General features: G+C 50.7%; 1 protein-coding gene across 2 annotated transcripts in view; it reads right to left on the bottom strand.

The window, feature by feature from the left end:
• LOC144174205 (uncharacterized) overlaps positions 1-14,206 on the bottom strand; it is a 111,232-nt gene that overhangs the window by 8,667 nt on the left and 88,359 nt on the right. For both annotated transcript variants that reach the window (XM_077702744.1, XM_077702743.1), the window contains exons 7-12: positions 13,279-13,562; positions 12,210-12,331; positions 10,145-10,583; positions 9,712-9,931; positions 5,346-5,613; positions 1,568-1,894 (exon numbers count right to left, since the gene is read on the bottom strand). In XM_077702744.1, the coding sequence (XP_077558870.1) occupies positions 1,568-1,894; positions 5,346-5,613; positions 9,712-9,931; positions 10,145-10,583; positions 12,210-12,331; positions 13,279-13,562 (1,660 nt within the window). The remainder of the gene's footprint in view (positions 1-1,567; positions 1,895-5,345; positions 5,614-9,711; positions 9,932-10,144; positions 10,584-12,209; positions 12,332-13,278; positions 13,563-14,206) is intronic.

Consider the following 14,206-nt stretch of genomic DNA (forward strand, 5'->3'; position numbering starts at 1 on the left):
TCAGCGTAAAAACTTTGCAGACGCACAGAATAGGAAACATAGAAGCCGAATATGCGGGTTTCAAAAAAACGATGTTTTGGTCATTTTTCCGAAGTTGAAAGCCGCGTCCCCCCTTAAGCCTTGTGCGACTCGGTGCAACCTTCACCAGTTTTTTTCTTTGTTTGCAAGCTTTGAAATCTGGCTCGGTATGAGAAAACTGTCATTCAGGGAAAATGACACCACAGCCATCAATGCACATTTCAATGCACTTGACATTCCCACCTTCCTTACAAGATAAAAAAAAAAAATTAGAAGTCATTTCACCAATTTCTCTGTTGAGCCAAGACGTAGTAGGAACGGAGAAATCAAACTCATTGTGAAACCAAAAAAGGAAAAGGAGTTTTTGGAATGCGTTTTTAGCATTTCTGTGCGTACTGTAGCGTCATATCAAGTTACTACGATGGTCTATGGCATCAGCAACCATGCTGAGATAAAACCATATTCCCGCGTATCCCGCTGTATTTTTTATTCAAAGTGGCAAAAGAGTAAATTCTCAAGAAGACAAGTGGGGGGAGGGTACATTACGCGAGTTGGTTCATTATGCGGGTAAATACGGTAATGATTCTAACGAGCAAATCATAATTCCCCTTGGAAGCTCTTATAGAAACCAATGTATGTACAATGCAATTCTTAACGAGGTAACATTTGCCCATTACGGGATATAATGAACAAGTTTTGTTAGGAAATAAAATTTTGAGTTAATTTCACAACAGTGCCAATGCAGATTGGAGATGGTGCGCACTGCGACAACTGTATTTAGCAGTTCAAAACTCCCGCCATGCATCCTCCAGCAACGTGCGCAAAGCTGGACGGCATGCCATGCGCATGCTGTGGCCGCGAAATGCTTCCCACCATCCTCTTGCTGCACACGGCTTGCAGCCAATGCACGTGGCACGCACGGCCACTGGCCACGGTGTGCCTCACTGAACTTTGTCACTTGCTGACGTGCGTCGTGGGAGCAACGTTGTAAAAGTTGAACGCGTGTTTTTTTTTAAGTGCTTCAGTTTTAGCTTTCATTGTGTTGCATGTGTGATTCAAGAAACATGAATGCGCCAGGCGGGAAGCAAAAAAGAGAGAAAGACTAAAACGCTAGACCAGAAGGTGGCTATGATAAAACCTGTCACATCAGGCATGAAGCTGGGCGAGCCACCGTTTGCATCGGGAAGATGCATCAGCGTCAAATCACAAACTTCTTTGCAGCAAGCCTGTTTAAAATACGAGTTATGCATTTAGAGCTGAAGTAAAGTAGCTGCGGGACTTCGTTTTTATAACTGGAATGTGGTTATTTTGTTGTGTACCACTGTGCGGCGCGATGCAATTTTGCCCGCTATTTGTTCTGGGTTAGCACAGTGCATAATGTTTGCAGTAAATGCCCACTACCGCTATAACTAAATATTGGTTATAACAAGCAAATCACGGTGCCCCTTCAATTTTGTTACAACAAGGTTTAACTGTAGGTGTCTTTGCTGTCGTCCTCACGGCAAGGGTGCCTTCTGCGTCCCCTCACCCACTTGAAATGTGGACCCACCTGGGCGCCCCTCTCCAGCAAGAGCCGGACCACGTGCGCCTGTCCCTGCCAGGCGGCCGACTGCAGGGCGGTGCGCTGGTCGGCGTCCTGGGCGTCCACCAGGGCCCCGCGGCTCAGCAGCAGGTCCACCAGGGGGGCATGGCCCTGCCAGGCGGCCACGTGCAGGGGCGTGCGCCCCTCCAGGTCCCCGACCTCGGGGTCCGCTCCGCGGGCCAGCACGTAGTCCGCCATGTCCACCCGCCCCTCCAGGGCCAGCACGTACAGCGTCGAGCGCCCGTCCGCGTCCTGGTAGTTGACGTCCGCATTGTAGCTCAGCAGCGTGTGCACCTGGAACGGGGGTGGGGCACGGCGACGTTGCGGCGCCTCTGCGACCAGTGCGCACAGGTGCATTCACAAGAGACTACAGTAAAGTGTGAATCGGTGTAAACTAAACCACTGTTGTGACTAGTTTTACTTTGGACAAACATTTCCCATCTTTTTGTGCCTTTGGTGTTCTATTGTTGTTGTGGCACGGACTTTTTGCCCCGCTGCGGTTTCATCTGCTTTGTACTTTTCTACGGTTGTCGTACTAAGGCTAGCATTTAGACGTATTTGTAATATGCTATAGATAGCAACTTGTACGTTGCACTCTTAGTACTTTACTCGTTATGCATTGCCCCTCCTGCATGGACCAGCATCTTCACCTGCAGTATGAATGAAATGAAATGAACACTGTGGCTTTTAAAGGATGCAGGTGTGCTAAGATCTCTTCAGAATATCGAGTGGTTCAATGCAGCCTAAACTGCAACTAGCCGACTTGTGTGCAATGCTTTGGGACTAGGACATGAGCCCAGGTGACTAGCGTGCACACCTATGTACGGTCTGCGCTCGTTACAGCGGATCCGGCAACAATGATCTTCCGGTTACAACAGACCATTTCTGTTGGTTTGTTCGATCACCATGCATTTCAAAGTGGAGCCCCCTCCGCACATAACGGACCCGGCTATAGCAGACTATCGGCTACAACCGACTAAATTATAGGCGAAAATTGTTTTTGTTTTGACTGTATGTTATGCATTGTGTGGTGTTTTATGGCACATAAGCAACTAAGGCTATCTTGTGCCAAACAAAAGGTTTGGTGTTTTTTGTAGATAAAAACCAATTGTGTTATTGTTTAAAAGTGTTGCTTCTTTTAAAGAACTAAAAACAGAGGAAATTTTAACAACAGCATCCTCTCCTAGGAGTAGGCTGGGGTGAAATGGAATTTGCTCATTGTAGAACAGCCTAAAATGTTTTTTTCCCTATGGCCTCAAATTTCGCACATGAGAGTAAGATGTGGTTTACTGTAAGTTCTTGGTCACATTCTTCACACTGCGGTTTGTCTTGTTTCATAAGAAGAAAGTTATGGGTAAGATGTGTGTGTCCAATGCGGAGACGACATAAAATCACTTCTTCGAAGCGTTCTTCATGTCTGCTCGATTCCCACTCTGCCATCATGGGCTTAACTATGTGAAGTTTGTTGTCGGTTTCTTTATCCCATGAGCACTGCCAAGTTTCTCTCAGTTTACTCCGTATAAATTTCATGCAGTCACTGTGAGGAATCTGTACTTGCGCTATTGTTCCGTTACCCGGCTGTGCGGCACACGCATCGGCTCTCTCATTTCCCTTGATTCCAACATGGCTAGGGACCCAGCACAATTTAATTTCCTGTCCTTGTGTTGTGACTGTTCCTAAATTGTGTATTATGTCTCCTATTAGAGGTTGAGCTGCATTTTTGTAATGTACTGCTGTGACTGCGCTGAGAGAGTCTGTGTATATAATGCTGTGTTTAATTTTATTCTTCATTATCATTTTTACTGCCACAGTAATGGCATAACATTCCACTGTGTAAACCGAAGTGCACTGTGGTAGCCTGATCACCTTTTCCCATTTCCCTCGCACTACTGTGGCCCCAGTTTTTGTTGAGGGCCCAAACTTCCCGTATATGTTCAGGCAGTGTCTTCTTTTTTTTGAAGGTATGTTAATGTCAAGTCCTACTGAGGAGGGAAACTATACCAAGGTGGTAGCCGGTCGCATCTTTGAGCAATTTCAGGTAAAGTGCCTAGTTCTTGGCATTTTTCTTCAAAACGGAGAAGCAATGGTCTGATTGCTTGAGGTTTGTTAATAAACAGTGTCCTAGATGGGCATTTTGTAACAAAGATATGTTTTAGCAGTGAACAGACCTTTAGGATATATGAGAATGTCAGCATGGTTCTTCGGTCTGCCAGTGAGGGTTCATTGCTTTCAACGTAAAGACTGTTTACGGGTGAGTCCTGTATGCCTCAGACGCAAGAAGCAAACCTAAATTATGTACTGGGTCAAGTCATTTCAAGTAGGACTGCCTCCTCGAGCCATAAACAATGCAACCATAGTCCAAACAGGAGCGTACAGCATAGCGGTAAATTTGTAAAAGGCAAGCTCTCAGTGTTTGCGGGACAGAACTGTGCTGGCAGTGCGGGCACCCAGTATGCACTTTTTGTTCATTGTGGCAAGAAAAGTACTATGTCTGGCAACATTGTCAGCGTAGAACGGGTCGTTAGCACAGCCAAGCCCGTGCCGGTGGCCCGTTTATTTTTTATTATTCTTTTTTGTGCGACCAGTGGCATGAGCAGCAGGGTAACTGATTTCACTCTTGGATAAATTAAGCATAAATGCTGTCGAACATGGTGAAAAACAGGCCAACATCGCCAGAAGTACAGGCCTGTCTAAGCAGACAGTCTGCTCAACCGTCAAGAACAAGGCCGCTGCCAATAAACGCGACTCCAGTGAGATTGAAGAACAGCGCTTTCGAATACATGAAATGCGCACCTGGAGGTCGAGTCAGGCCTAGACACAGTTTCATCCTAATCGCGCTTTCGATGAGCGCGCCTTGCAGAGGCCGTAAATTTTATTCTGCTGCATGGAGTAATCTGCGATTGCGTCGATAAGATCTTTTTTTCGAGCCGTCGCCGTCGACTCTGGCCACCATTTTGAATCGTGTGACCAGATGTTTACATGTTAGGGCAGCTTCTGATGAAGACCGCCCCGTTTTGACAGCACTTCCGTTAATTTGAAATGAAAAGCGGTTCTGGCTGTTTTCAATGCAGTTGGTGTATGGCTACTGCGTGTTTGTTTTTTAGACCCCAGTGGATAGCGCAGGCTTGTCCACGGTGACTGTAGCGCGAGCTTTCCTCCCGCTACATATTATTCACGCTTCACGCTGCTGATGTGCTTCCGAAGAAGTGCCTTATCGTGGTCAATGACTGCTTTCATGTCCTATTGTTCATGCCTGCAAAGTGCTCGCTTCTGAGTTACGAGGCTCTGAATAGTCGTTGCCTATGATTGCAGCACAGCAACTCCAGAGCAAGTTGCTGTGCAGCAACTCCCAATGCGTATTGTGCTCGCTCTGGATTCCTGGAGTACCGCCAATGCGAGTTGAAAAGTGCATTCTCCAGGTTGAAAAAGAATGTCATGTCTCCCGAACATGCGAAGTAGCTTCTGCTTCTGCACCAAAACCTATAAAAAATCGAGGCCTGTAAAAACAAAATTGATATTCGATATTCGCCTTTTTTCTGAATTCGATGCAATATTCGATTCGAAAATCACTATTCGGCATTTGCACACCCCTAGCGTAGACTGTCGTACCTCTACACCACACGGGCAACTGGCCAGTCTGTCTTAGCAGTTGCAGCAAACAAGCTTCTGAGCAGCGCAAAGTGCCCATAATAGACTGGCTTGGCCAGGCAGAGAGGGAGACAGAGAGGTCAGAAGTAGTGCTCACGGTGTCCCTGTGGCCCTCAAGGGCTGCCACCCGGAAGGCGGTGCGGCCATCATGTGCCCGGTGGTCCACGAGGGAGGGCGGGTGGCCCCCGAAGTCCAGGATGGCCCGGACGGCCGCCGAGTGTCCCTCCTGGGCGGCCAGGATGAGCGGTGTGCGGCCCTCGTTGTCCGTCTCCGAGGCCTGGGCGCCGGCCTCCATGAGCAGCGTGCACACCTCTGCGTGGCCCTCCAGGGCTGCATAGTGCAGTGGCGTCCAGCCCGCATTGTCCCTGCACAGCCAACGCAACAGCCAGCAATGCCACGTCAGCACAACGGCTAAACTGCAGGGGCAACTACCGAGGGCTGCTGTCACAAGTTATGCAGCGCCAACAGAGGGAGCACGAGAGCTGGGGCACAGTGTCAGAATACTAGGAAGGCCAGCTCGACATATTCAAAGGAAAAAGAGAAAACTTTAATAACCACTGAAGCAAGCATGTTCATGGTTGGGGTCTTCAATACAAAACTCTGCTGGTGAACTCGGGTAAACTAGATGAGCTGTTACTTATGGCTGCATTTGTCAGCATTTGTCTAGGGACTCTGCAATGAACTAGAGCAACAATGCTACACGAATTTGTGATGTGCTCAGATGCTATCTGACTTTCAAAATCATATGAGCTTCAGGAGAATTGCACCGTGAGTCAGGCATTGCTGGCACTTGCCGGTTAGATTACAGATTCACTGTTCCATCACGGTGTCAGAGCGCATTCAGAACGCCCAAGATTTAGCCCATTGCAGTATTGCAGTGCCATCTATGAAAGTGGGTGATAAACAAGATAACCAAACGGGTGCCTGTGAGATGGTAGGAGCTCTGGTCAGCAGGTTATATTTAGTTTAAGGCCCTGCTCTTAATATGTCATTGTCGACGTCACGAAAACACGCGATTTAGCGGGAGAATTGAAATTTTGACTCAAAATATTTAATTTCTCAGTGAATAAAGCATCCTCCGCTGCCGAACAAGTGCTTAGGGCCCTATAAAACACTAAATCTTTCGAATAAAGCAAATGTATTTTAAAGTGTCGGTGTGCGTCAATGGCACTGCCAGGTTGTGGGGATCCTTCAGATCCCCTTTTCCTCTTCCCGCAAGCGCGGCCTTTAGTTGCGCGCACCGCGTGTGTTTGCCCACGGCCTACGTCATGCCTTGCGTCGACTCGTGGGCCGATGTGCCTGCGGGCACAAGCCACCACTGCCGTCACTCCTCCTCACTTAGGAGCCTGCCTTCTTTCCCCCTTGTCTTATAAGTGTGCCGTACGTGCTCTGCTGGGAGGTTGGGGGATTGCGAAAGACTGGAGGAGATTGGAGACGGAGAACCGGGACGCTGCCCGGCCCTCTCCACCACATGGTCCGGTTGGGGCCTGCTTTTGACCCTGATCGGACGCGCAAGGTAGGCCTATTCTACCTTGCGAGCAGCTCACATGCAACCTCGCCACCTGTTCGGGCAGGGCCTTGAGACATACGTCAGTGCAGTATAGTTCTTAGCCCTATTGCGGTGATCAATATGCGTTGAACCATTTGGGCAATAAACCTCCTGGTTTGTCCTGGCCCACTGGAGCCTGCCGTTGCCTTTGTCGGTGAGTCGAGCCCATAGCAGCGTCTACCTTGCGGATGCCACAAACCTCTCTGGGGCATTTTGGTTGGGGCACTTCGTGGGCATGGTGAAACCCCCTGTATCCCACATCGGCCCTCTTAGTCCCATCATGCCCACAAGGTATCAATGGTAGTGCCAGTTATGCTTCACCGTCGGCCCATCAGTAAACGGTTGCTACCTTTGTGCAAACCTGTGTTCATTCTGTTTTAAAGGCCACAGAAAGGGCACGACTTGTGCCACTAGACCGGACGCCGAAAAAAAGAAAAAAAAGAGTACTGACGTGACAGCAGCCAGCAGTTGCTGCACTACACTTAAATCTCGTTATAGCGAAGCGGTTTATAACAAAATAACGGATATAACGAAATAGTTGCAATTCCCCTTGAAAGTCACCATAAAAGCCCATGTGTTTAAAACTGCGTTTTAACGAATAAAAAATTTGCTGATCAAGGGATATAACGAACAACTTTTGTCCCAAACTGGCAATAACCACCCGCTTTGCGAAAAACATATCGATTTTTAAAAAAGCGCGGCCCCATTTTTTGCATCCGATGCGGCATTTTAAACCTCCCGCGGCAGCGCCGCCCCATCCGGCAACGCTCCAAGCCAAGCCAAGCTCTTATTGACGGTCTGTTGCACACGGCACGCCGCGGCGCGCTGCTTCTCTCGCTTGCTTTGTTTATGCACGCACGGGAAGCAGCAGCGGTAGCAGTGTAGGTGGTGTAGGCGTAGGACGCTCCGCCGGTTCGCTTTCTACATCCAGTTGTGTGGTGTGTTTCACGGGAGGACAATGAGTGACAGCAGCAGTGGATGTAAGCGTAAACGCAAAGTTATCGCTCTCGACCAAAAGGCAGCCATAATTCGAGCGGTGGCAGCAGGGACTAAGAAGACGCAAGTGGCCAAAGACTTTGGAATCGCGCCGAGCACCTTCTCCACCATTCTCGGCAGCAAGGAAGCCATCACGGGCGCTGTCGCACGCGGCGTTAAAGGTAGCCGGAAGAAGTTGCGGTCACCTGCTTTTGAAGCCGTCGAAGAGGCTCTCTTCAAATGGTTTTTAGATGCAAGGGCGTCGAATTTGCCCGTGAGTGGGGCACTCCTCCAGAGAAAAGCGATCGACTTCGCTTGTATTTTGGGCTGCGACAACTTTGTTGCAAGTGACGGCTGGCTACAGCGATTTAAGGAACGCCGCGATATCGTTGGCAGAGTCGTCACGGGCGAGTCCCGATCCGTCGATGAAGAGACGGCTACGGCATGGGTGCAAGCCAACGTTGGACCCGTCGTTCGGAAGTACGGAGAACAAAACGTGTTCAACGCTGACGAGACAGCGCTCTTTTACCAAATGTTGCCGCAGAGGACTCTGTCCTTGAAGGGAGAGCTGTGTCATGGCGGAAAACACAGCAAAGTCCGCGTCAGCGTGCTCCTGTGCACGAACATGGATGGATCAGAGAAGATCCCCCCTTTGGTGATAGGGAAAAGCACATCGCCGAGGTGCTTTAAGGGAAAGAGGCGACTTCAACTCCAGTACCTTGCTAACAGGAAGGCCTGGATGACACGGGACGTTTTTGCGGGGTGGCTGCGTGATTGGAACGAGAAGTTGAAGAGGCAGAATCGCAAGATATGCCTTTTCTTAGATAACTGTTCGGCCCATCACACAGGTGTGGCGCTTGAAAACATCGAACTTCGGTTCTTGCCCCCCAACTGCACAGCGGTGATACAGCCTCTCGATCAAGGCGTCATCATGTCCTTGAAGGCTGGTTATAGAAAGTGGGTTATAGACCGGCTCCTTCTAAACATGCGCCTGAAACGCGACACCAAGATCGACTTGTACATGGCGATGGAAATGCTTCACGCAGCATGAATGAGCGTCACTGCCAGCACCATCGCCAACTGTTTTCGCCGTGCATTTGCTGCCAGCGAAAGCAGTTCTGACAGCGACGAGTCAGCTGACCGAGTTGGCGCCCCCGATGTCACTTCTGCATCGAACGAAGCCGTGGCGTCGTGGAGCGCACTCGTTGATTCCGGTGTCGTGCGTGGAGGCGAAACCTTCTGCGACTACGTGAGCATGGATTCCGACGTTGTGGCTACGGAGGAACTGGCGGACAGTGACTACGTGCTTGGCGCTGCTCGTCCGCAAGAAGGAAGCGATGACGAGTGTGTCGAGGACGACGACTCTCCACCCTGCGCGGACGACGTGCCGACATCTTCCCAGGCGCTGGACGCGGTGAATCTGCTGCGCCGCTACTTCGGCGGGCACGAAGACGGCGAAGACGGCCTCGACATAGCTGATGCTGCGGAGAGGGCCGTCCTTCGGTTAAGGAAGATGAATCAGCGCAGCATAACGGATTTTTTCACGCCATCTACGTAAAAGGGTACGTGGTATGCGGCGAGTAAATAAAAATCAGTTTCTGCGTGTCTGATTCCAGTTTTTTGCTGTTTTCCGTGCAGCACTTTACTGCGCGGCCGCGGCCGCTACGGTAGCGGATGCATTCTCGGTGACCTACCTTTGACTGCATGCCGTCGCGTACGGTAATCAGTATTACAATTAGTCAGTGGCTATAACAAACTAATGGTTATAACGAAAAAAAATCGGCGCCCGTTTGACTTCGTTATAACGAGATTTAAGTGTATAATTATGGCAGCCAGTTGCTCCGTTCCCCACCTGACAGGCACAGCGAGGTCTATACAGAACGCTGTCGGAAACTGCATCCATGAAACATCTCAGGTGAACAAAGGAACTACACAGCACCTGTGCAGCTCGTCCAGGCCTCGGTTGAGCAGCTGCTGCACCACCTCCACGCTGCCCTGGGCGGCCGCAATGGACAGCACCGTGCGGCCCTCGGCGTCGATGCTGTCCACGTACGCGCCCCAGAACAGCAGGAGGCCCACCACGTCCGCATGGCCCATGGACGCGGCCGCAAACAGGGGCGTCCGGCCACTGTGGTCCGCGTGGTCCAGGTCCGCCTCCGCTGTTCCAAAAGTCAGGCACAACACAGCTGGTCACAGGGAGGAATGCCTCCCCATCGCGGGAAGGGGGTGCTGCCTGATGGCTGGAAAGCAGCGCAGGATATGAACCCAGCAAGCACCACCGATGCTAAAGGTGAGTGGATATTTTGACTGTGCATTGAATGGAATAACTGCCAGCGCTCGCCACAAACAAAGGGCAAAAGACCAGAACGCACCGTCCAAGAGGAGCTCGCAGACTTCTCTGTGGCCTTCGAAAGCTGCGACCAGGAGGGGCGTCATCCCTTCGTTGTCAACGTGGTCCACGTGGGCTCCCCTCTCCAGCAGCAGAGCCACCACACCCGCATGTCCCTCGGATGGGCCGCGCGGCACGCACAGCGCCGCCACCGACAGGGCCGTGCGCCCGTCGCTGTCCGCATGGTTGGCCTCGGCCCCTCCGTCGAGCAGGTGCTCCACAATCTCGGCGTGACCCATGTAGGCGGCGGCAATAAGGGCCGTGCGTCCCTCGCGGTCTGCGCGGTTCACGTCGGCCCCCCGCTCCAGCAGGCGGGCCACCACTTCCTCGTGGCCCCCCCACGAGGCAGCCCGCAGCGCCGTGCGCTGTTCGCCATCCGCCAAGTCCACCTGGGCTCCCCCTTCGAGCAGGGCCTCCACAACCTGCACCCATTGTCACTCTAGTAAGAGACCAGAATGTTGCACCATCAACTTACAATGCGGGGATTGCTGAAACTTTCTGAATGTGCTGCTTTTCCCCTCCACCCTGAGGGGGCCAAGGGGTGAAAAAAAAGGAGTGCGAGTCCTGCGTACTTTGGGCATGTAACTTCAATGGGCAAAGCTCTGCCTCTGTCTGCATGTGTACATCATGAAACCAAGCGAACAAGTATGCAAAGGTGAAAGCAAGAGGAAACACCATCATGCCTACAAATTTAAGGCCCGAAGCTCACAACAGAAGCCCTTCCACAGTTATGCATTCTGCATTTGTGGCTATAGAGAGTGTGACATGTCCATGCAGAGTAACAAAGACGATGAAACTGATGATGTAAAAGCTGCCAAGGTGGAGGAGGGGGAGGAGGATAAACATTTTTATAGTGTAATAAATTTGTATGGCGTCTTCAAGAGGTGGAGTCCTCAGTCCAGGACCTTATATGGTTTGCCAGCCGCTACATCCCGCTCCACCAGTCGAAGCTGGTCGGACAGGCATGAGCTGGACAGGGCGCGCCTCCAGAGCTCGGGAGAGTTGTACGGATTCGGTTTGTGGAGAGGGTGGGAGGGGCATCCACCAACCATGTGGAAAAGAGTGCAGTCTGCTCCACAGAAGGGGCAGCTAGGGGACGTAATTTGTTCGGAGTAGTGGCAGACTCTTTTTGGGTGGGGAAAGGTGTTCGTTTGCAAGACACGGTAGTGGTGTGCCTGCTCGATAGATAGGTGTCGGTGGGGTGGGGCAAGGGTGCGTCGGGCCAGGCATAGATATTGGGTCATTTCTCTGTATGCCAGAAGTGGAGTAAATCTCTCCGAGGCGGCGTCTTCACTCCTCGTGCGGCGTGTCATTTCTCGCGCAAGGTCGCAGGCCGTCTCATTCCCTCTCACTCCCAGATGGGCTGGAGTCCATACGATCTGGATCTGTCGCTGCGGGGGGTGGCGTAGTAGTACTGTGCGGGCCGCAGCGTGCACCGTTCCGGCCTGGAAGTGCCGGCAGGCCTCTTGGCTGTCCGTCACTACAGTAGTAGCCTTGGTTGAGGAGATGGCAAGCGCGATTGCCGCCTGTTCAGCTTCCGCTGGTGAGCGTGTTTGCCAAGGTGGACAAAAGCTGTTCTTTATAATTTGCTGAATAAGCAGACAGGTGTTGCAACCATCCTGGTGTTAAACTAAACAAAACAAAGTAATTTGTGTGCAAAGTTCAGAATCTATGAGCAATCAATTTGGACAAGACATGGGTTTTGAAGAGTCCACAATAATGCTGCAACACTGTGTAGGAGACAGGACAGCATGTTTTGGTTTTCTGAAGTAGCAATCCAGCCATTGCTCACAGACATGAACAATGTATCAACATACCCTTTTCCAGCTATGACACTGCACCTGCTAGATTCATCCTCATCACCAGAGTGTCCACAGAACCAAGAATACTCTAGTGGCCTCAGTGCTTTCAGCAGCACTGTGTCAAGAATAACAGGACATTCAGGCAGATCAGGCCAGAGGATGCTTATGCAACTTTAGCATGGGAGTCCGGGCAACCAGTCAGCAAGACGGTCACACTGGTTGGTGCACAGGCCAAGCGACCCTCACCTGCAAGTGGCCCGTCCAGGCTGATGACCGCAGTGGTGTCCAGCCCTCGTTGTCAGCGTGGTCGGGGTTAGCTCCAGCCTTGAGCAGCAAGAGTACCACATCAGCATGGCCCTGGCGTGCCGCTGCACAGGGATCAAAGCAGTGCACCGTGTAAGGCACAACACTTCCATCTGGCCTGCAGGCAGCGTCACACGGACTTGGGCGCCTGCTGCACTTCTTCACTCATGGGCTTGGTGTATTTTTGGTCAATGCGAGCATGCAATGCTCAAAGCTTTACAAGGAAGGCTCTCAAAAAATGTGACCGTGTGTATACACGCACACATGTGCAAACACGCGTTCAATAGCATCTGCTGTATTTCGGGTGGGGCTAGCAGTGTTAAGGTGCTTATTAGAGTCATAAGTAAGCACCTGAAGCACAGGTTGGCTGCATACCATTCTCACTAGTGACAGAGTTAACCTACCGTCTGCTGCTAGAGAGAGCCTCCTGAATGCTTCGCACAATGACATACAGTGTAATCTCAGTGATACGAATTCGGTTTATACGAATTTCACTGTGATACGAATTTTCAAATTTCCCCAACCAAAATGCATTGTAAAAAAATTCGGACGACGTACACAATCATCAGTCTGGTGCAGGTGATACGACTGCGCAAGCCTCGAGCAGCTGACCGCGGCATGGAGACGGGAAGCGGGAGTCTTGGTGCGGTTGTGCGGCCTTGGTTGTGAGCAGGCAAAAAAAGCCTTAGTCCTCCCCCTTACAATAGCAGAGGGAGAGGTGCGGCTCTAAACGAACAGAATGTTTCACCCTCTCTACTCTTGCTCTTTATTCCTGTCCTCTCCCCTCTTTCACCTCCGGCTACATTCTCTTCTCACTGTCCCTTTCATTTCTGTTGGCTGCAGCTCCCTTTTTGTGCTATACTTTTTGAATGAACCACGGCTGGGGCGGCAATCAGGCGTTCCCACTCGTTTCTGACGGCGAATAGTCGCTATTTCGCCTCTTCCATATTTTCCACTTCCCTTGCTGGCCGACGCGCCCCTCAAAATGTACGACATGCGAGGAGGCGCGCACCCAGGTTGAGTGGTGTCTGGCCGTTCCGGTCGGCCATCTCGAGCGAAGCCTTGGCCTCCAGAAGTCGCTCCACCAGTGCCGTGTCTCCGTCGTAGGCGGCCGTGTGCAGCAGAGTCCGCTGGTTGCCGTCCACATCGTCGACAGTCGCCCCCGAGGCCAGCAGGGCGTCCAGAGGGTCAGGGGGCACCGAGGGCACAGGTGAGCCCCCGGAATCCGAACCCCCCGCCATGCTAGCCGACCCACTGTCTGTCGGAGGAAGCCTGGCACCTGCCTCCAACAGCAGCCTGGAGGAGAGGTTTCCCCTGCTTATCCCTTACACAAGTGACGTGTTTGTAGTAGTGAACCGTAAGGCCTTGTCATTACACTACAGGCTACGACAAAGTTTCAAATTTTCTTGATCAATTGATCATCTGATCAGTAAAGTCATGTATCAAAAATCAAAGTTTCAAATTTTCTTGATCAATTGATCATCTGATCAGTAAAGTCATGTATCAAAAATTTAGTTAGATTCCCTCTACACAATAAAACAAGCTGCTCCAACAGTAAGAGCTCTGTGAGGGGAAGTTTGCCAAGTTTTATGGTGATGCGATAGTTTTGCTGTTACATCAGCATGAAGAAGACTGCAACACTGACATGCACAAACTTGTACGGGAAGAGTACCGTAATAAAAAATGGTTATAAACTCAAGTTATGATAAAAGTACTTTGCAACTAATTGTACCCTAATCTACCCGCTAAGAAAAATCATTAACTGTGCCATGTTTCATGCCTTTCTGATCAGTGGTTAGCTGACAATCTGATTTTAAGAAGTTCTGGAATACCCAAGTTTAATAATGTTAATTATTGCAAGTCCCTCCCCTCAGCCATCACCACCTAAAAAAAATTGTGGTACATTTGTGCACTAGGCAAAGTCTAACCAAGTTTTATAA

This window comes from Haemaphysalis longicornis, unplaced genomic scaffold (assembly GCF_048455015.1).
Source record: "Haemaphysalis longicornis isolate Haplotype H1 unplaced genomic scaffold, Haemaphysalis longicornis Haplotype H1 scaffold_3, whole genome shotgun sequence".
Classification (NCBI taxonomy): Eukaryota; Metazoa; Arthropoda; class Arachnida; order Ixodida; family Ixodidae; genus Haemaphysalis; species Haemaphysalis longicornis.